This window comes from Equus asinus, chromosome 14 (genome assembly GCF_041296235.1).
Source record: "Equus asinus isolate D_3611 breed Donkey chromosome 14, EquAss-T2T_v2, whole genome shotgun sequence".
Lineage (NCBI taxonomy): Eukaryota > Metazoa > Chordata > Mammalia > Perissodactyla > Equidae > Equus > Equus asinus.
Window position 1 is genome coordinate 40,189,211 of NC_091803.1, and position 20,180 is coordinate 40,209,390.

The 20,180-nt window shown below is 48.7% G+C and overlaps 1 protein-coding gene across 2 annotated transcripts in view; it reads left to right on the plus strand.

The window, feature by feature from the left end:
- Positions 1 to 20,180, plus strand: part of TXNDC11 (thioredoxin domain containing 11) — a 55,071-nt gene that overhangs the window by 32,663 nt on the left and 2,228 nt on the right. For both annotated transcript variants that reach the window (XM_070484921.1, XM_014849959.3), the window contains exons 6-11: positions 3,808 to 3,920; positions 6,046 to 6,246; positions 11,228 to 12,020; positions 14,240 to 14,382; positions 14,713 to 14,822; positions 17,180 to 17,260. In XM_070484921.1, the coding sequence (XP_070341022.1) occupies positions 3,808 to 3,920; positions 6,046 to 6,246; positions 11,228 to 12,020; positions 14,240 to 14,382; positions 14,713 to 14,822; positions 17,180 to 17,260 (1,441 nt within the window). The remainder of the gene's footprint in view (positions 1 to 3,807; positions 3,921 to 6,045; positions 6,247 to 11,227; positions 12,021 to 14,239; positions 14,383 to 14,712; positions 14,823 to 17,179; positions 17,261 to 20,180) is intronic.

Consider the following 20,180-nt stretch of genomic DNA (forward strand, 5'->3'; position numbering starts at 1 on the left):
CCCCTGTACACAGTTGTATATCTTAGTTGCCGGTCCTTCTAGTTGTGGGATGTGGGATGCCGCCTCAACGTGGCCTGACGAGCAGTGCCATGTCCGCGCCCAGGATCCGAACCCTGGGCCGCCGCAGTGGAGCGCGCGAACTTAATCACTCGGCCACGGAGCTGGCCCCTGTTTTTGTTTTTAATTGAATAGGATCATGCCATTGTTGGACCTTTTCTTTGGTAGGGCAGGGGAGAACATTATTCTGAATTTATTTTTAATTTTTCAACAAATTCAAAGTCCTTAATTACAGTATTGAAGCTTCATTACTTTTAGGACAAAATTATTCATTTTATAAATGACAAAGACTCTATTGTAGAAAGCCCTGGAGCCCTGCTTAGCACAGAATGTTCTGGATATGGCGATGAGAAATGTTATTTTCCTACATCATTCTTACACTATAAACGTCATCTGCTAAATCAAGTGCTCCTTGTACACGTGGGATTGCAAATTTAAGCTGCTTCTCCAGGAAGGTTTCCACTGTATGCAGGAGCTTAAAAAGATGGGTGATTTTTGTAAATTTCTCTGTGTGCGAAAAGTACAGTTTTGAAATTGTAGTATGTTTTGGGCATGTTAGAATCTGTTCTGTGCAGGCAACCTGTCCATGATTATTAACACAGTTAAACAAGTTTTTGAATGGCCCCTTTCAGCTTTTGGGTCAGGCTGTCACTTCTTATTCCTCTGCTCCAATAAATCATGTTGGTGACTCTGGCAGGCTAGCAAATGAATTTCCTCACTGGCTGCCTTTCCTTCTCTTCTTCTCTTTTGAGCTGTGGCTGTCCACCGAGGTTCAGCCCTCTCCTGGACCCGAGGTATCTTTTGGTTCTACCAGTTCATATCCTCTCTCAGGTCTTGCTTTTCCTTCTGGCGGCTTGGGGATCTGAACTTATATGTTACGCCATTTTTTTTTTTAAAGCTGAATTTTGAACTAATTTTATACTTGCAGAAAAGTTGCAGAAATAGAGCAGAGAGCTCCCTAATTCCCTACCTTCCCTTAGCTTCCCCTAGTGTTGACATATTATATAACCATTCATAATGCTACTTTTGTCAAAACTAAGAAATTAACCTCGGTACAGTGTTACTAACTCGGTGTAGACCTCATTTGAATTTTGCCAGTGTTTTCACTAATGTCTGTTTTCTGTTCCAGGATCCGATCTGGGACCCCACATCAGATTTAGTTATTTCTTTCTCCTTAGTCTCCTCCAACCTAGGACAACTCCTCAGTCTTCCCTTGTCTTTCATGACCTTAATTAACACTTTTGAAGAATACGGTCACTGTTCATTCTGCTGCTCAGACTGCTCCATCTTTGGCCATGAGGAGCATCTTGGGTTGGCTTCTATGTCCTTTGAACAAGTCCCCATCCTTTTATGAGCATTCTTTCCTTCTGACACAACAGAGGTTTCAAGGCCCGTCTTGTACTCTCCTTCCTCCAGCTCTAGAATCAGCCTCTTCTCCAAGGAGCCCTGGTTCCTTTTACTGGAGAATGGCGTTTAGAAACTAAGATCTGGGTGCTAGGTTTGTTCTCTGGTATCAAGTGTCATTACTTCTAGGCCTTTTGAGCAGATAGAGCTAGGACACATATGTGTTTATACCCACACATGCACACATCTGTAGTTCTCTATCCTTATCAGAGTGTGTGTTTCTGTGTGTATGTATTAAAAGCTGTAAGTTTATGCTAATTCCTTCTGATTCCTCAGAGTTCATTTTAGTCTTTCCCTCTTAATATATTACTTCTTCCTCCCACTCCCAGAATCCAGGCTCTCATTGTCTTTAGTTTTATAGTATCCAGTCAAGATACTGTTTCCAGTTACCGGGCTCTTTCCCCCGACCCCGCCCCCCTTTGCTCTGGTCTGATACGTTGGCGATACAGTTAGGTGTGTTTGTTAGTGCTTGTATTCCGCCTTGGGTCCCCCCACATCTTGGTGGGTTTAATGACTCCAGGGTGTGAGATGTTGCCATAGTTCCGAGAGTCTGACCTAGACAGGTCTGCTCAGAGGAGGAGGGTCAGGCGCCTCATCCCTGTTCTTTGGTTCCCACTTCCCCTCCCTCCCCCTTTTCTGCTCACCCTGTGAGTAACCAATCTCTGTGTTGCTGGTCTGTTCTTCCTGTGTTTCTTTGGTTCTGTGCCGTTTTAGAGTGATCAGGGTTGTGTTAAAGCTCGTCCAGCGGTCACTCCCACCCCACCCTCGGCAGGCGGTCCTCCGAGGCAGAGAGGGGGCCACGGCAGGAAGGTGGGCTCCTGTGACTCAGCTGGAGACCATGTGTTTAGTACTTTAATATTCTTATATTTCAGCTACTTGGATGTAACTTGGTAATATTTCAAGTTTAACGTCTGATAATAAAGCAGAAAGGGGAGAGGAAAGAATGTAGAGACCTTTTCCTACACCATCTTAGTCACCTTCTTTTAATACTAGATATTTCAGTCAGTTTTTAGTCACATGAATCTTATATATACTCCTTTGGGAATAAAGAAGGCTTCACACATAAGGATAAAGTCCCCTTTGATCTCCATCCCCAACACAGAACTACTTTTATTCTCCTTGCAGATTCTTTAGACATATGTAAACAAATGTGCCTATAGAAAAAAATACATTGTTTTATGAGTGTGAGGTGGTTGCTTTTTTTTTAACGTAAAAAGTATATTTTATCTTTCTTCAGCTTGCCTTTTCACTCAACGTGTCTTAAAAATCTATTCATGTCATAGAGATGGCCCTGCCCCGTTGTTCTTAACATCTGCAGAGTATTCCTCGGTGCCTGTCCTTGAGTGTGACTCTGAGCACACATACTTGGACACTAACAAGTGGAATTGTAGGGCTGCAGCTGCGTCCGTGTTGCATTGTAATCTGTACAGTAAACTGCTCTCCCAAGGGGCTGCCCGTTACCTTTTCCACCAGCGTTTTGTCAGAGTGCTCGTTTCTCTACCGATTATCAATACTTGATATTTCCTGTGTCTCAAATTTTGGGCAATTTAAGAGTGAAAAGTAATGGGGTTTTTTAAATTTGCTTTCCTCTTGAAATAGTGAGGTTGAGTATATTTTCATGTAATTATTAGCCTTTTACATTTCCTTTTCTGTGATTTGCCCATTTTAAGTACTTTTTCTTACTAACTTGTATGAGTTCTTTTTATATGCTAGATTCATTCATTTAACCCATTTTTATTGATCTATGACCATATGCCTAGGCACTGCTGTAGGTACTGGGGTAACAGCAATAAACAAGGTTTCTAATTTCACAGAATTCAAGAGGAAGTTGGACCAAAGAAAATCTGAATAAGTCATCAGATTAGGTAGATGCTAGTAAATGCTGTAAAAACATAGGGTGATGGTAGAGGGAGTGCCTGAGTGGGGAAGGAGCCCCAGTTTCCCCTTAGAGACTTCATCCTCTGAGTATTTGCCCAGAGGTGGTGCGGTCACGGAAGGCTTCTCGGAAAAGGAGGGGTCGGAGCTGAGATCTGAATGATGAGGGGGAGCTGGCCAGGAAGTGTCCAGACAGAGAGAGAACAGCATGTGCCTGGGCTCTGAGGTGGGGCTAGTGAGTGAGGGGGATGGAGGAGCAAGAGATGAGGCCAGATTGTCCCAGACAGACAAGCCAGCAGGTGATTGTGAGAGCCGGCGCTCGGGAGCAGACTGAGGTCCTCTCCTGTCTAGGCCAGGTGACCAGAAGGGCTTTGCTCTGGGGAATTTGCGCATCAAGACTTGACCGATGGGTGTTGTGGTTGTTTCAAGGCATAGGCTCTTTCTTTAATAAAGGAAAATTTTCTGTTTCAGATTACCTAGGAACAGTACGATTTGGGGTTATCACAAATAAACATCTTGCGAAACTGGTATCCTTAGTACACTCTGGAAGTGTGTATTTACATAGACATTTCAACACATCACTTGTAAGTATTTTGAAATCACGTTTATATTAGCGCAGTGGTTCTTAACCTTGTTTAGGTCAGAGGCTTCTTTGAGAATTAGATAAATCTATGGACACCCTCCCTAGGAAAGTGCACATGATTTTATATGTAAATTGAGAGTTCCTACAACCCATCGAGAGCCCCCAGTTGTCCCTGGTTCAGAGCCCGTGCATTCTAACGTGGGCTCTTGAGTTTAACATCTAGAAATTCTTTGTTTATAGTCTCCGATTCGGATGCAGCCTGGTTAGTTTTCCTTCTTGGATGAAGTTGCAGAATTATTCTGTTGGAGAATTGTTACTCTAGGCCCCTGTTCTCAGGGTAAGCTTCCACTAGGCAACGTTCTTTGTTCATTTGTTCCATTTATCAAGAATAGTAACGTGACATGGCTTTCTCCTTAGCTGATGTCATGGACTTTGAAGTTCGTGTCAAGTCACAGTGAGAAGTCGATAGCTTCTCACCCCAGAGAGCCCTGATTTTTCTTTCCATTGTCATCTTTGTTACCTGATTTCATTTGCTTTTTGGTGGACCAGCCCCAGCTCGGCTATTTCTGAGCTTCTGACCTGTATTCTGCTTAGTCCTGTGCTTCTGCTCTGTTTACTGCTGCTTCCTCAGTCCTATCACTGAGAGTTTATTTTTCATAAGTGTTTTCTGTCTCTGACTTCATCGACAGTGTCAGCGGCTCACAGGTCGTTCCTGTACAGTTCCCCGTGCTCAGTGTAGCAGCCCTTCAGGCCTGTGCTCCCCTCGCTCAGCGTGCGGGTCTCGTGCCTGCGGAGGTACCCGCAGGCCCTCTCCAGGGGGCTCCCTCAGTGGCCGGTCGCCCTGGCTTCTGCACATCTCCAGTGTCCCAGATGTTATGCTTTACTTCTTGCAGTTTGTATTCCAAAAATCAAGTATATTTTTGTGTTTTCCAAATAGAAATGTTTGTTATGATGTCAAATTCCCTCCATCCCACTCTGAGAACCACTGCTGTGGTGGTTTCTCTGCCGCCCTCCCACTTCCCTGTGCCTCTGTCTAAGCTGCTCTTGACCTCATCTGCTTTTGCTGTCTGTCATTTTCCTTCATCCTTCTTTCACGGCATGCTGTACAGCCCACATATGTCATATTTGTTTATAGTAAAGAGTACTGAGAAAGAAATTTAAAATAGGTGGAGAAAAGAAGGTGGGATGATGGGACTGACACTGGAAAACGTGTTGGGTTCAGTGCGTCCGCCCACGGTCTCCAAGGTTGGCTGGTTGCTTTAGCAGCAGAATTTCTTTTGTCAAGTGGATATTATTGGGATACCAGTATTTTAAAAAATAAAAGCAGTGGACATCTTTGTTATGAGACAATTTAAATCTCTATTTTGGGGGGGTATAAAATATCTCATTTTGTGGAACCCTCCAAAGCACTTTTTTGGGAGTTTTGTTTGAAACTTAGTGATTTCCATCATTGGAATTTCAAAAGTAATTTTATGTTGACATACTTTGGAAAAACAAAGCAAAGCAATCAGTGTTTCTTCCCTTCATTCCGCACACGTACAGTGTGGTCCGTGGCCTTGTACAGGTTCTGGGTCATTCATGGATTCATTCAAATATTTACTGAGTTCCTGCTCTGTGCCAGGGGTTCTTCTTGTCACTGGGGATACAGGTGAGCAAAACAGACACAAACTCCCACCCTTTGGAGCCAGCTTTTGAAGGACCAAGGTAAAAATGGAAATGATCCTTGACTCCGTAATTTCTGTTCCCTTAGATATTCATTGATCCTTTTATGAAGACCCACTGCCGTTTAATAGCTCCCCTTGGACAGGGCGGTGGAGGTCATTGTTGCCAGAGCAGGCAGGGAGAATTATATGTTGATAGATGAGTCTGTCTGAAGGGGAAAAGATGAATCACGTGATGTGAAAGTCACCTCTCGCAGCCTCTTTTGCTTTTTCCAACCACTGGTGAGGAAATGCTGTGTCTGGAGAAGGAGAGCCAGGCCTTAGCAGCACCAGCAAGGGCAGATCGTGCCGCGGCTCTGAGCCTCCCTTTCTTCAGCTGTGGAGTGGCAGGGCTGATGGGGGCCTCTCGAGGACAGCGCTGATGCACTTCGATCCTTTTGTCCTCTGTGCGTTTGTCCTTCGCAGGTCTTTCCCAGGGAGGTCATCAACTACACAGCTGAGAACATCTACAAGTGGGCCTTGGAAAACCGAGAGACGCTCCTTCGATGGCTGCGGCCCCATGGCGGCAAGAGTCTCCTGCTGAATAATGAGCTGAAGAAAGGACCAGCACTTTTTTTATTTATCCCTTTTAATCCCTTAGCTGAAAGTCACCCTTTAATCGATGAGGTAAGAGGCATAGTCGTAAAGGTGTCTCATGGGGAGTAGGGAGACTGCGTTCACTTGGGCTGCTCTCCTCACACGTTCAGAGTGATGACACTAGTAGCTGAGTGGCCGCCAGGAATGGCAGGTGCGTTTCGGTGGCATTACTGCTTCCTCCTAGAGATGGGCAGGAGGGCCCATGCCTAGAATAGCATCCGCTGCAGCCTCCCTGGCCGCGTGTCCTGACAGCTGCTCGGGTCCGGGTGAGGTGGAGGAGACAGGGACCCAAATGCCCAGATGTCGCTCCTCCTGCAGTGACTGATGCTGGGGAGAGGGACAGAGGGAACGGTCAGCAACGCAGGCGGGGTTTATATGGCCTAGGAGATGCCGTTGTCGTGGGGGTTTGGCTGGAGTGCTGGCCCTGGCCGTCCTCAGCCCAGCAGCCAGGAGCAGCAGGGGTGACATTGGGACCCCTTGTTTTTCTGAACCTTTCCTGTTGCACCGATGGCCAGCGTGGTTTTCAGAGACAGCTGCCGCCAGGAGTCTGCCCCTTCCTCCTGCCTTTCTGCTCCATCTGGTGCGCTCCCTCTCTCCGGGTGTGAGTTTATTTTACACACGGACCACTCGGAGGCACTTAGAGAGAGCAATAACAGTCAGCAGAGAGCTCCTGGGATTGCGAAATTGGATTTACTGGGGGTTTTATCTCTTCTTTCCCTCAGGGACCCCTTCATTGGCCAAGACCACTCTCAGACAGTGTTCCCCTGGCCAGGCTCAGCAGCCCCGCCTCCCCAGCCATCCGCGCGCCTGGTGGTCTGCCTTCAGGGAACCGGGAGGCACGGCTCTTGCCCAGCCAGACCCCTCACTTTGCTGCCCTGGAGCCTCTCTGTTAAAGTTATTATCCCCGCCAGGGGCACAGAATGAAGAAGAGAGAAATGAAATCGCTTTGTTTCTTCTCTGCTGATTAGGGAGCGCTTGAAGTAATAAGACTTAATTTCTTTAGCAAATCTTCACTACACAGAGATTTTATGAACTAAGACACTCTTTCAAATTACTAGGCCTTTTCTGCCTCTGATGTTAAGAGCCTTAAAGCTCTTTGTAGGCAAAGTGGGGTTTTCAACCAAGGTCTTTGCCTCTGGTCGTAGATTTTTACTTTAACTTTTAAAGTTTCCTTCCTGAGAATTCTGCCTTGTGTGCTTAGGGTGCGACGGGGTCCCGGGGGCGGTGGGTTGTGACTGGAGCCCCGGTCCCCTATTCAGGGGTCATGGTCAGATGTAGGCATCTGGTGGGCGGACACTTGCTTCCCAGCCCTTCGTTTCCGGCTGAGCTCACTCCTCCGCCCGTGGCCCGGCCTTTTCTTCACAGTTTGCCTGTGGCTGCTGTCCTTGGGGCTGGCTCGTAGTGTCCCTGGGAGGTGACTGGGCCCCCTTAACCTCAGCGTGTGGTGGAGGTTGCTGAAGACGAGGCAGCGTCTCAGCACGACGCCCCACCCGCTGTCCTGTGCGCCACGTTTCCCTCTTCACCACAGCTCGCTTTAGCAAATGTTTATTAAGCACCGTGCCAGGGAGGCGTCGGGGAGAAGGATGGAGAAGACACAGCCTTGGTCTCCTGGTCTCGGAGCCTTGTCCAATAGGGGAGCAAGAACCTGCTCATAGTCAGGGTGGAGGAAGGGCAGCCCCAGGCCAGGTCAGGAGGACCGGGAGGAGGGAGGGCTCTGTCCCGGGAAGCTGGGCTGGGCCGAGGAGAGGTTAGGAGAGGCGGCGGGAGGGGCGGGTCTTTGAGACTGACCCGCGGGGGTGTGTGCTGAGGGGGGCTCCAGGGGGGGACCGCCGGAGCAGAGGCAAAGGGATGGAAGTTGCTGCGGCTCTGGGTATCAGGTGGTAGTACGGGTTGTGTGGTCCCCATAGAGGGTGGATTGGAGAAGACCCAGGAAAGACCTGTGGAGGAGAGGCCCTGGGGCTTCTTTGAAGACTTCAGGATTGATTAGAGCCCTCAAGTCTCGATGACAGTGAAGGGATGTCAGCAGATGGCAATGCAACGTTACTGTTGTTAGAGTTTTTCTGGCAGCGTGTTCTAGAAAAGTGAGAAGTGGTAAGATCCAAGCTTGATGGTGGCGGTGGGGATAGGAAGTGACCAGGGAAGTCGTGACACAGGACCAGAGACAAGGAAGTCGCCAGGGCCTCGCTTAGCAGGGTGAGTTCTAGACTCATCGGCTCCCAGACCCGGAAGGAGTTTAGGCCTTCAGCTTTATTTTTCCATTCCCACCTGGACAGACAGTCGAGGCAGCTTCACTGCTGTGAAGAGAGAGGTCGTCACGGAGTGAGGTTGTAGAGTGGGTGCTTGCCAGCAAGGAGCTTCGGAGCAGCTGTTGTGGGGGACATGAGGGTCAGCAAGAGAGGGCCATGTAGTGGCCGCACCGCGAGCCCCAGCCAGGACCGGCAGCTGCTCTTACACACGTCCACACTCCCCCACCGGAGAGCACAGCCTGCACTGCACGCCTTGTTGGCCTGCTGACCCCGGCGTCTCTGCAGAGCTCTGAGAGGTCATGCGCCATCTCGGTGTGCGTGTCAGAGTGCTTCCCACAGCCGGCAGAGAGTCTGTGCAGCTGGTGTCAGCGTCGCCTGCACGGCTCTGAGGCCTTCGCAGTGTGTGTCTGCTCAGCAAAGGCGTGACCAGACTTACGGATTTCTCTGATTGCAGAAAATGGAAGGAAGCACTTACCTTGCAAACGCTGGAAGTTATTTGGGAAATTTTCCTTATTAGTTCACATGAAATTAAATATGACATCAAGGGAGTCACGTGTGGGATGTAGCTGGAGTTATATTTTCAAAACTGCCTGTTATGAAAAAGATACAAAAGTCAAAACCAGTTCAATTTATAGGAGAAAAATAAGAATTCCTCACTCTTCAGGAGGCTTGCTCTATACAAAATGTTTTCTTCAACTAAAAATATCCTTTGCATGGCTGCTTTGTGAGCGATAAAAAGACTGAGAGAGAGAAGGAAGAGAGACTCTTTAAGGAATTTTGCTGTCCCGAGTATACTCCTACTTGGACTTTTTGTGAAAGACTACAGTAAATGCCTTCCTCTGTGGGGTTTTCGGTGGAGTGGGTGGGAGTGGTCGTCTCCTATTGTGTCTTTGAACGTAAAGCATGCCACGATGGGGCCAGAGTGCGCTGGGCTCTTGATGGGTTATATAGGCTTGACCTGGTGGTTACCACGTGCTGTCAGAGCCTATCCCAAAAGGGCCGAGAGGTGTTTGTGTAGGGGGAAGAACAAAACGCTGCTTTGTCATCTCAAGTGACCTTTTTTAGACCCAAGAACTACTCAAACAACTTATTTTTCTGTACAAATATATGTCTTGAATTAACTCTCTCTATAAATATCACGTTGTAAAACTTGGGGTTTTTTTGAAATTGGAAAAACACTCGTTAAATGGTTTTTACACACATACACACACGCATACTCTTTAACGAAGCAAAATCCTGAGTGACTTAACATCTTTTAAATGTGTCGAGATTTGATCCAACTTAGCACAGGATTCTATTTTAGACAGTAAGTGCCTTTGGATTATAGTGACTTGCTTGTCTTTCTCATGAAGCTGGGGTGGGTGGTGGGTGGTGGGTGGTGGAAGGTACTCGGTTTGAATATCTTGGAATGCAGCGTGAATCTAAATGGCTAATACCGCTCTGAGGGTAAAGCAACCGGTTGGTCTCACCGAGTAGTGGGAGCGTGTCTGTCACCCTGAGGTGCGTTCGTTTCCCAAGTGTTTGTTGAGCGTTTGCTGCATGCCTGGCTCTGTGCTAGGCCCAGGGACAGCGGGACAAATCAAACGTGGCCCCTGCCGAGACAGATCTATGAGCTCGTGGGGAAGAGGGCTGTCTCAGCAGACTCTGCGAGACCCCGGGAGGGGCTCTGGGCCCCTGCAGATGCAGTGCCTGGCTCTTCCTGGGGCAGGATGGGTCAGCTCTACGGAGCAGCCACCCTGGGGCCGCACCTTGGGGATGGGCTGAGGTTTGTCAGATGGAGAAGCCTTGGCCGGCCGGGCCTCTGAAGGGGTGGCATTGTGAGAGGGCCTGTCCTGGTCTAGAAAGGGGACACCAGAAAGGCAGCCTTGGGCCAGAGTGGGTTAGGTTTTATCCTCTGGGTAATAGGGAGCCATTGAATGTCATTTGGTAGAGCAGTTTCATGCTTAGGGTTGTGTTTTTAAAAAGAAGTGGTGGCAGTCTGGAGGCTCAGTAAAGGTCGGGGAGAGAAAATGGTGGTGGCCAGTGGCGACTGAGGGCCTGAATTGAGGCAGTGACAATGGGTGTGCAAAAGAGGGGCCTGCTTCTCCATGCTGGAGTCCGAGCAGGCTGGGTTTGAGACTTGTGGTGGCGCAGAGGGGAAACTGAGGATTAACTGATTTTCCAGTTTGGTGATGCCCTTTTCCTGGAGAGGCTGCTATAGGTGGGGAAGAGCTTATGGGGGAAGGCGAGATGGATGAGTATGGTTTGGAGCAGGTTGAGTTCATAGCCTGCTGTGAGGCCTGAATTTATTGGAAACATGGGTGCTGTGAAATACTCTGATCCCTTCATGTGGTGTTTAGGAAGTTTTTAGACTATTAGTTAAGATGAAGAAAGGAGACATCATATGAAGGAGTCTTAAAGATGTAAAGGAAAGTGCACTCAGCTGGAGATCTGTTTCCGGTTCTCCTCCCTGGCTGTGTGTGTGGGGTGAGCTGCCTCCCCTCCCCGGCTTTCTGCTTGTCGCATGGTAGACTGAGACGTCCACCGCTAAGACCCTGCTGGCTCTCAGCTACCGGTTCACTGTTGGTAACAGAGTGACATGTCCTGAAAAGTAACCCACGCCTCTTTATTAATCGCTTTTGCTGTGATGGCCTCCTGTGGGACGCAGTACTTCCAGCCGGGGTTCCTTCTTGTGGATCAGGCTAGGATGCTTTCCAGGCCTCAAGCTACGGGGTCTCTCCCTCAGTCATCTCCACGCCTCTCACGAGCTCCACCCTGTGTTTCAGATCACCGAAGTGGCCTTGGAGTACAACAACTGTCACAGGGACCAGGTGGTGGAGCGGCTCCTTCAGCACCTGCGGCGGGTGGACGCCCCGGTGTTCAGCTCCCTGGCACCTGAGTCCCCAGTCGGGCTGCCGGAGCCACCACTGATCACAGCGTCCCCCTGCTGTAACACCGTGGTGCTGCCCCAGTGGCGCTCGCTCTCCAGGACCCGCAATGTCTGTGAACTGTGTGTCAACCAGACGGCGCGGGTCGTCGGGCCGGGCTCCATCAGCACGCCGCGGTGCAGCTTCTTCGAGATGGCAGCCGCGCTGGATTCCTTCTACCTCAAGGAGCAGACCTTCCATCAGGTGGCGTCGGGCAGCACGGAGTGCAGCAACTTCCTCAGTTCCTACAGCCCTTTCAGGTACTACACTGCGTGTTGCAGGACCGTAAGCAGGGCCATGACGGGCCTCCTTGGGTCTGAGCGCGATGCCTCTGAGAGCCCGGCCACTGCGTTTTCTTCCCTGGAGGAGAGCTGTGAGGTGGGCCCCGCGAGCTCCGTTCCTCACATTGAGGAGAACAGGGACCTCTTTCCTGAAGCAGACGTGCGTAGCACGGACTTCACGGGCCTGAGCTGCAGGACCAACAAGACCCTGAACATCTACCTGCTGGATTCGAATTTGTTCTGGTTGTACGCAGAGAGGCTGGGCGCGCCGAGCGCCGCTCGGGTGAAGGAGTTCGCCACGATCGTCGACGTGAAAGAAGAGTCTCACTATATCTTGGATCCCAAACAGGCTCTCATGAAGCTCACCCTAGGTACTGCGGGCTCTCCCCACGCATGCTCCGCACCGCTTAACTTCTGGGTAGGCTCCTTAGCGTGGGCTGATGCAGCTCTCTAGCTCCTGTGAAATCTTTAGGCTGTGCTTGGTCGTAATTTTAAAAGAAGCTAATTTTGTCTATTAAATGGAACAGAAGCCTCCTAACTCCAAACTTTGGATAGTTAGCCGCTGGACGGTAAGAGTCCACCGGTCCAGATCGGCTGCTTCTGTCACGCTTCTAAGGTGGAGCGAGCTGCAGGTGGTGGGGGGACAGGCGGGGCGGTGCAGAGCTGCAGGGGTGTTCCGGGGTGATGCACGGGAGCCCCCACACAGCTTCCCTGGAGCCTGAGACGATAGAGCCTGGCCTCCCTTTTTGTCTCGCAGGTGTAAATGTCTCAGTTTCAAGGCCACCAGGCCTCATTTGCTCTGCTGTTGCATGACGCTTTGAGCAGGGATGCTGTGACCTTGACGCCTAGATCGTAAGAAACGAGTGTCAAGTGCAGTAAACAAGCGTCAGGTTGCAAACCAGCGAAAACCACTTTGGGGGTCAGACCCCATTGTGGGAACGCCCCCCAGAGCTTGCGCCTGGGGCTGGCAGCAGCGGTGAACTAACCCACACTGTCCTGTTCCCAGGCCTCGATGTGCACACAAGGAGGTGCGAATGCAAAGGCCCTATTAATTCAGCCTCGCTGGGAACACGGGGGCAAGGCAGTGTCTGCCACCTGGAGGCAGGAGGAATGCGGTGGGAGGGGAGCCTTTGATTGTCATGTTTCAGAGAGTGTGAAAGCAAGAACTCAAAGCCTCTAGATAGAGTCGTCTTACGATGGCTTTAAGGCCAGGTGAAGCTTGTTTGTTACCGTGGACACATTGGAAGGGGCTTATGTAAATGGTGATTTTTTTTTTTTCTATGTGGAATTATATATTATAAACACGGAGGCTCCTGAGTGTTTAAAGGAAGCTGTGACCAGTCATTTTATGAAGTGCATACTCTACTGGTGCTACCAATTGCTTCCAGTTCACATTTTCTAAAGTGACATTTTGGTGTACTGAGTTTTCTTACAATGAAACAAGCCTGTGCTTTTTAAGTTAGTGTTTAGTGGATTTTCCAGAATTCTGTTCGGTAATACTCCATCACTGAGCTGATAACATGTTCACTTTGAACGTAAGGGTCATCTGAAGGAAGCTTCTTCAGATTTCTTTCCATCTTCTGTGCCTGCTCTGGAACATCTAGCTCAGTTGTTCTTTGTCCTGTAGTTGGTGACAAAATTTGTAAGGGTCCTTGTAAAAGAAAAAAACGTCTACGATGTGTCCTTGATGGTTTGGAGAATTGACTCTTAAGTCGGCTGTATCGGAGGCAGTTTGAGAATTTAGGGTTCGTTCAGATTAGGAAAGAATTCTTGGTTTTATGTTTCAAAAACATAGCCAACTAAGTGTTATTCAGATGGTGATAATGAATTCTCTTTAGTATTCACATGACAGTCTTCACTTCCTCCTCCCTCTGCAGAACATTTCATTATTCATTAGGACCTCAAAATGGAGCGAGAAGAAAGAGAAAGAAGTGAAACTCAGATTAGTGCTGCTTCAGATGATGCAGAGGGATCTGAAGACAGCGGAGCTTGTGGGGAGGCTCAAACTGTCGGTTCAAGTTAGGTTTTTGGATTTATTATGAGTTTTATTTATGTGTTTTTCTGCTAAATATAATTGAGTTTATTTTTCTTAACTTCTTAAGAAAGAAACTTGAAGAACTTTAATAAAGGAAACAAAAACTGTAGCTCCTTGTCCTCGAATTAATGTGTTAAACACGTCCCACGTCACCGCAGCTTGTGCAGTTACTGCCTTTGTAGTTCTGCTTGAAGCTCTCGGAGGTTGAAATCTCTTAAAGATTGTGGCATGTTGATGATTTCTACAGTCCCAGGTGTCTCTCTGTGCACCAGTACTCTTAGAAAACAATAGGATAGAATTCCTAGTGGGTCTCAGAGCCTCTGGCCCTGCGTCGCGTTGGTTATCTCCTTACTGTCTGCTGACTTCTGCTGCCAGAGGGAGCTAACCCTGCCACCACCCGGGGTGGCTTGGTGCGGGGCTTTGCCTGGAGGGGAAGTGTTAAAAATGTGAGCCTGTGAAGCCATCCCATTTTTTTTTAAACGTAGAGAGTAAAGTAGGCCAGCTCCTCTCCGTGTACTCAGAGAAGGGTTGATCTCATTTTCTCTTTATTTTTAGAGTCTTTTATTCAAAACTTCAGCGTTCTCCACAGCCCCTTGAAAAGGCATCTTATTGGAAGTGGCTCTGCCCAGTTCCCTTCTCAGCATTTAATCACCGAAGTGACAACTGATACGTTTTGGGAAGTAGTCCTTCAGAAGCAGGTATGGAGCCACGAGAGGGCCAAGCATCCCGCATCTGCCCCTGTTGAAACACTGTCCTAAGCTGCAGCTGGTGGGGAGTGTCTAGTTTGAAGTATAGAAGATGAACCACGCAGTCTCATTGCAGAGCGTGCGTGAATTACGTGGGGGGTTTTCTGATTGCAGAAAGTCCTTAAGAAAGCACATAATTGGAAAGATCTAAAGATTCCGTTTTTTCGCTGTAATTTGCACCTAAGCGACGTATATCCACTGCCTGCTGGGTTGTAAGCGCAGCGAGGACGTGCGGAGCCCGTTGTCCCGGCTCCGGTCCCAGCCGTGTCCCCCTGCCCGCAGGACGTTCTGCTGCTTTACTATGCACAGTGGTGCGGCTTCTGTCCGGCCCTCAATCACGTCTTCATCCAGCTAGCTCGGCTCCTGCCAGCGGACACGTTCACTGTGGCGAGGTAAGGAGGCTCGCTCGGCTGCGCTTCGGGCCGCGTGCCTGTCTTCGCTCTGCCTTGCAGCTCGGCCGTGTGGTTTGCCAGGATCTGCCCATTTCCCATTAACCTCGGATAAGACTTGGTTGAATTGTCAGCTTAAAGTGTGAGCAAAACGTCATTGAAACCAAAGTTTTCCTGATGAGTGCTGAGCGTTCCTTCCGTGGTGCTGAGTGCCTTTACCCTCATTGACTTCAGAGGGGGGAGTGCAGTCCTGTGGGGCTACTGCTGACCTGGTTGCTGGGACAGCCCGAAGTGGCCAGCGTCCTGGAACACCACAGGAAGGGTGCCCCCAGAGTTGCACGGCCCCGGGCCTCGGCCCAGCAAAAGGGGGCCGGTCCCTGAGGTGCTGCCAGCCGGCCCTGGGACCTGCCACAGGTCTCTCCCCCAGGCCGTGTCTCCCCCTCATTCCGAAAATGCAGAGGTAAGATTGGTTCCTATCAGCCTGTTCAATAAGACACGAAAGGACAAATACTCTAGGACTCTGCTTATGTGCGGCACCTGGGGTGTTCAGAGTCACAGAGACAGAAAGTGGATGGTGGCTGCCAGGGCCTGGGGGAGGGGAGCCGGGGTTGTTGTTCAGTGGGGACAGTTTCGGTTTTGCAAGATGAAAGAGTTCTGGAGCTGGAGGGTGGTGATGCTGCACAGCAGTGTGAAGGTGCTTATTCCCGCTGAACCGAATGCTCAGAAATGGTGAAGATGGTAAATTTTATGTTATGTATGTTTTTCCGCAATAAAAAAAAATTTGTGGGGAGAAAAAGAAACATGTGAGAGAGACTCCAGTGTGAAGAAGGGACATGAACAGGTTTTTCATGTGAGAGGAGAGAGTAAATAAACAAGTGGAGAGATTATAATCTGATGAATGTGTAACAACAGCAAAGTGTCACTTGCACTTATTAAATTAACAGATGCTTTTAAGTGACAGAATCTTGATAAAGTAAAATTGGTACAGTCACATGTAGCTAATAGAATAAGTAAATTGGCATAACCTTTTTAGAAAGCGTTTTAGCCACATTTATAAGAAATTACAGATTTTGACCCAGTTAATTTTGCTTTTGGGAATTAAGGAAATAAGGCTTCCAGAGGAGCATGAGCTAGTGGTAGTATTCTTTATGTCCAACAGTAGAGGAATGGGTAAGTAAATTATGGTTGGGCGTTTGATGAGAATTTTACCCGTTCATTACAACAATGCTTCTCATGTAATTAATTGAAAAGAGTAGAGTATGAAATATATGATTACTTTCTCAACAGTATGTAGGCCTATACCCCAGGCCTGAAAGAGAACCCCAGAAAGAAGGTCCCAGTCAGCACCGTGGAATTCTGAGTGGATGTTTACAAATGTTGTTCTTTTAATTTTTCGGTTTGGTTTTCAAAGTAAAAATCAGAGAGAAAAGCATTTGATTCTAGAATGAAGTGTCCGGCACCACTTGTTTAAAAAATGGAGCTCTCCTGTCTTAGGGAGGCTGTCACAGGCAGAGGCGGGAGTGCCGTTTTGTTAATAAAGCTGTTTAAAAACCACTATGATTTGGTTACATCATTTTTTTTTAAAGTGAATTTCATCCTTGTGGACACATACATGGCATGGATCCCCCCTTCCCCGCCATTATACTTTCTGAAAATTTCCATCAAGTTAATAATTCAAAACATTTCCATCTTTTGTATGTGCTATTGGTGAGTATCGACGTTGGTGCCACCTGACTGAGCCACCCTTCTCAGGCTGCTCCCTCCTTCTAGCATATTCTTTTGCTCCCTCTGAGCAGCCCCTGGGGGCAGGGGAACTTGCTGCATGCCCAGCTCAGTGTCAGCTGCAGGAGAGGCCACCGCCGCGTTCAACAGTAATTAAGCACAGGTTGGGTAATTTAGCACAGATGTCATCTTCTGTATTAGAAAATTAATCTGAAATCTAAGAAAATACACCCTTTCTGCCCTCCGACCAGATTTACAAAGTGTAAAATAGAGTGTAATCTTTCTTTCCCAGTTTGCTTTCGTCTTCAGAGAGGCTGGATGTGTTTTGTGCAGTGATTGCCTCTCTCTTCCCAGAGCTGATCCAAAATTGAAGGCCTTGCCGAGCCCTGTGAGGTGCGCGGGCTGCTTCTAAGGCCCCACAGAGGCCTTTCTTCTGGAAGTCCATCTTTGCTTTCAGGACGTGGCGTTCCCACTCAGACGTGGAGCGGAGACGTGCACGTGCTCGAGGCATCCGTGCTGCCTCCACCGGGCAGTGCAGCCGCAGACGTGCTCCAGGCGCTTCGGTTGCTGAGGAAGTTCCTTTGGCCTGGAGTTTCTTGTGCTAATCTTTTACTTTTTCTGTTCTTTCCCTTTGCCAGGATTGATGTATCTCAGAATGATCTGCCTTGGGAATTTATGGTTGACCGTCTTCCTACTGTCTTATTTTTTCCTTGCAAAAGGTAATGCTGAATTTTTTCAGTATTTGGGCAAATGGGAGTCTTTTGCTGAAAATTAAAGGGGTTTAAGATACTTAACAGAAGTAAAATATAAATCATTAGTTATTACCAAACCATTTTGAATAAAATGTATTGTTCACAAAATGCACCGTTATGAGGGACAAGGGTCGGAGGGCTTCGGTGTCCCCACGTCGGGTGTGGTGGTCGTTTGCAAGAAGTTTGCCTCTCCCAGAGTGTGTTTGACAGGAGCCTGAATGTGCCATCGGCGCTCATTCGCTTTCCGGGCCTTAGGGGCGTGCAGTGGATGCAAAGATGGACAGCACAGAGCCCCACAAAACAACAGCTTGTCTGCTGAGCCTCACGGGCATCAGGCCCGCCCCAGGCTTTCGCGTGTGTCGTTTCTCCTTGAGCCCTCCCGAGGAGCACCTCGTCCCCCTTGTGCAAGGAGGAAACGGAGGTTCCTAGCCCCCACACCCCCTCCCTGGGATTCAAGGAGCCTTCTCCCCACGTGTGCAGCCTTCTGGGAACGTCGGCCATGGGTTGTCACCTTGATCTCTTCCCGCGTGTCTACGCCGGACTCCAGGTTCGGTGATTACAGCACCTACCCCGAAAGGCCAGCCAGCAGGGCTGGGGCGTTAGCATTGGGCGCGCAGACTTGGCAGTTAGAGACTGTGGATGCGGATGTTTTGGTAGAAAGGGAAATTAACTCTTGGCCTTTAAAGCCTGGTAAACCAGATGTTCTCTCCCTTTTTACAGATGCTCTTTTGTTGTTTTGGTTTATTAATTATTTTATTGGGCCACAGTGGCTTATAGCATTATGTAAATTTCAGGTGTACCCCTTTTGTTTTTAAAAGGCTGCGTCCTTGGGGACCCAGTCATGTGGCTTTGACAGTATCTCTACAGGGAAAGGCTTTTGTAGGATTACTGTAGTGGGGTCCCTAACTCACACATGGGACGTTTACTGTTTTAATTTCCTGTGCTCACTTTTCCCCTTTATTACAGCCACTGCCATGCTTTTTGTGTTTCTCTAGGAGAGCACTTCCTTCATATCTATTGAGTCATTTCCTTGGTTTTTCCTCTTTGTCTCAAAGAATTCCTGCTGGAATGCTTCCTGTGGTAGTAGGGTCTTGTCAAATCATGCACTAAAAACAGAGCCCGACTCACCCCGTTCTGCTGCTGACTGTGTCCTGTCGAGCCTTCTTTCTAAGAAGCGTTTGGAGTGCCACACAGTCAAGGTCGTGGACAGTAACGCTAGCAATTTCATCTCTGTGCAACAGAGGTTGGGCATGAAGTTCAATGAAGCGTAATTTTCGAGTTCCAAACATAGTTTGGAAAAGTATCACACCCCACCCGTGCCTTCGCATGAAGAAGTTCTCAGCAGCTAGAATACGTGAATGTGTATTGGGAGACACACACAGGATTGGTGGCGGGGGGTGTGTGTTTGGGGGCCCGAGTCTGGATTGAGAGCCTTGCCTTCCCGAGCTGCCCGGTGTGGTCAGCATGGAGATGAGCTCGTTGTCCAGGCCCCGCGCTGCTGCTCACTGTGCCCCTTACCATTTTCCTTGAGTTGACAGGTCAGAAATGTCAGTACTGAGTGTGAGCGGACTGTCAAGTTCTGTTTCGGTGGAAAGCTTGGCGAACCACATTCTGGCTGCTCTGGAGCAGCCTTGTTCTTTCCTGCAGGTCAGTGGCAGTCACAAGTGAACTCGGCTCCTCGTGAGCTGGTCCACACTGAAGGTTCAGCCTGCTCACAGGGTCAATGGGCAAGGAGATGAGCTGACAGCTGGCAGAAGAGGAAATGAAAAAGGCCATTTGGATTACACGTGATAAGACTTTTTTCACGTGCGGGTGCTTATGTTATTTTTACTGGAAAGTACATATGTGTTTTGATAAAATACAAATTTGCGTATGCACTGGGTTACAACGTGTGCAGAAGGGAAGATGTCAGGATGCGGACGTGATAATTTTGGAGGAGTGAGGTCTACAGGTGACCCGGGGGAAGCATCTCGTATGCTTTTTACATGCTTTGCAAATTGTCCACAGCAAGCCCATCTGACTTTATAACCTTGAAAGAGAGAAACCACATGAAAGAGCTTGTCCTCTGCCACAGTGTGCGGCCTGGGCCTCCTCTTGCTCCTGGCGGGGCCGACTTCATGTGCCGGGGCATCTTAGAGCGGCTGTTCCTTCCACACTCTCTGTGTGACTTTGCTCTGGCCCTGCCCTGGGCTGGGAGCTTGAAGAGGGGTTTGTTGTCATGTGTCCCCGGGGGAGAACCTAACTCCTGTAGAGAGGCTGCCCCGCCTGTGCAGTAGACCCTTAGACCCGATTTGTCATTGTTACACTTGACCCTATGCTTCAAAGATTTAAATGTGCGCCTAGTGGATTTAGAGGAGAGTCCGGTAGACAGGGGGACCTTCTGCCACCACGCTTGAAATGAGCACTGTTTTGGGAGCATGTGTTGACACTGTCCTTGCTACTTCTAAAAAGCTTGGAAACACTTTAGCATCCCCATTAGGTAGATTCACGGAGACTGCTCGAGGAAGTCTGAAATAGCACGCTTACAAATAGCATTTTCTGTCCAGATACACACTGAGGCGTCTGGGCAGCTCATTCCTGGAGGCGATTACATGTACTCTCTGTCCTATTAAGGCCAGCTCTTAATAGAACAGAACTTGGTGGCAGGTCCAGCCTCTGCTTGTCCTTCCTCCCACACACTGTACAGTGGCCAGGAGCTTTTTTGTCTTTAACTATATTATTTATTTATTGAAAAAAAATTTTTTTGAGGAAGATTAGCCCTGAGCTAACTGCTGCCAATCCTCCTTTTTTTTTGCTGAGGAAGACTGGCCCTGAGCTCACATCTGTGCCCATCTTCCTCTACTTTATATGTGGGATGCCTACCACAGCATGGCTTGACAAGCGGTGC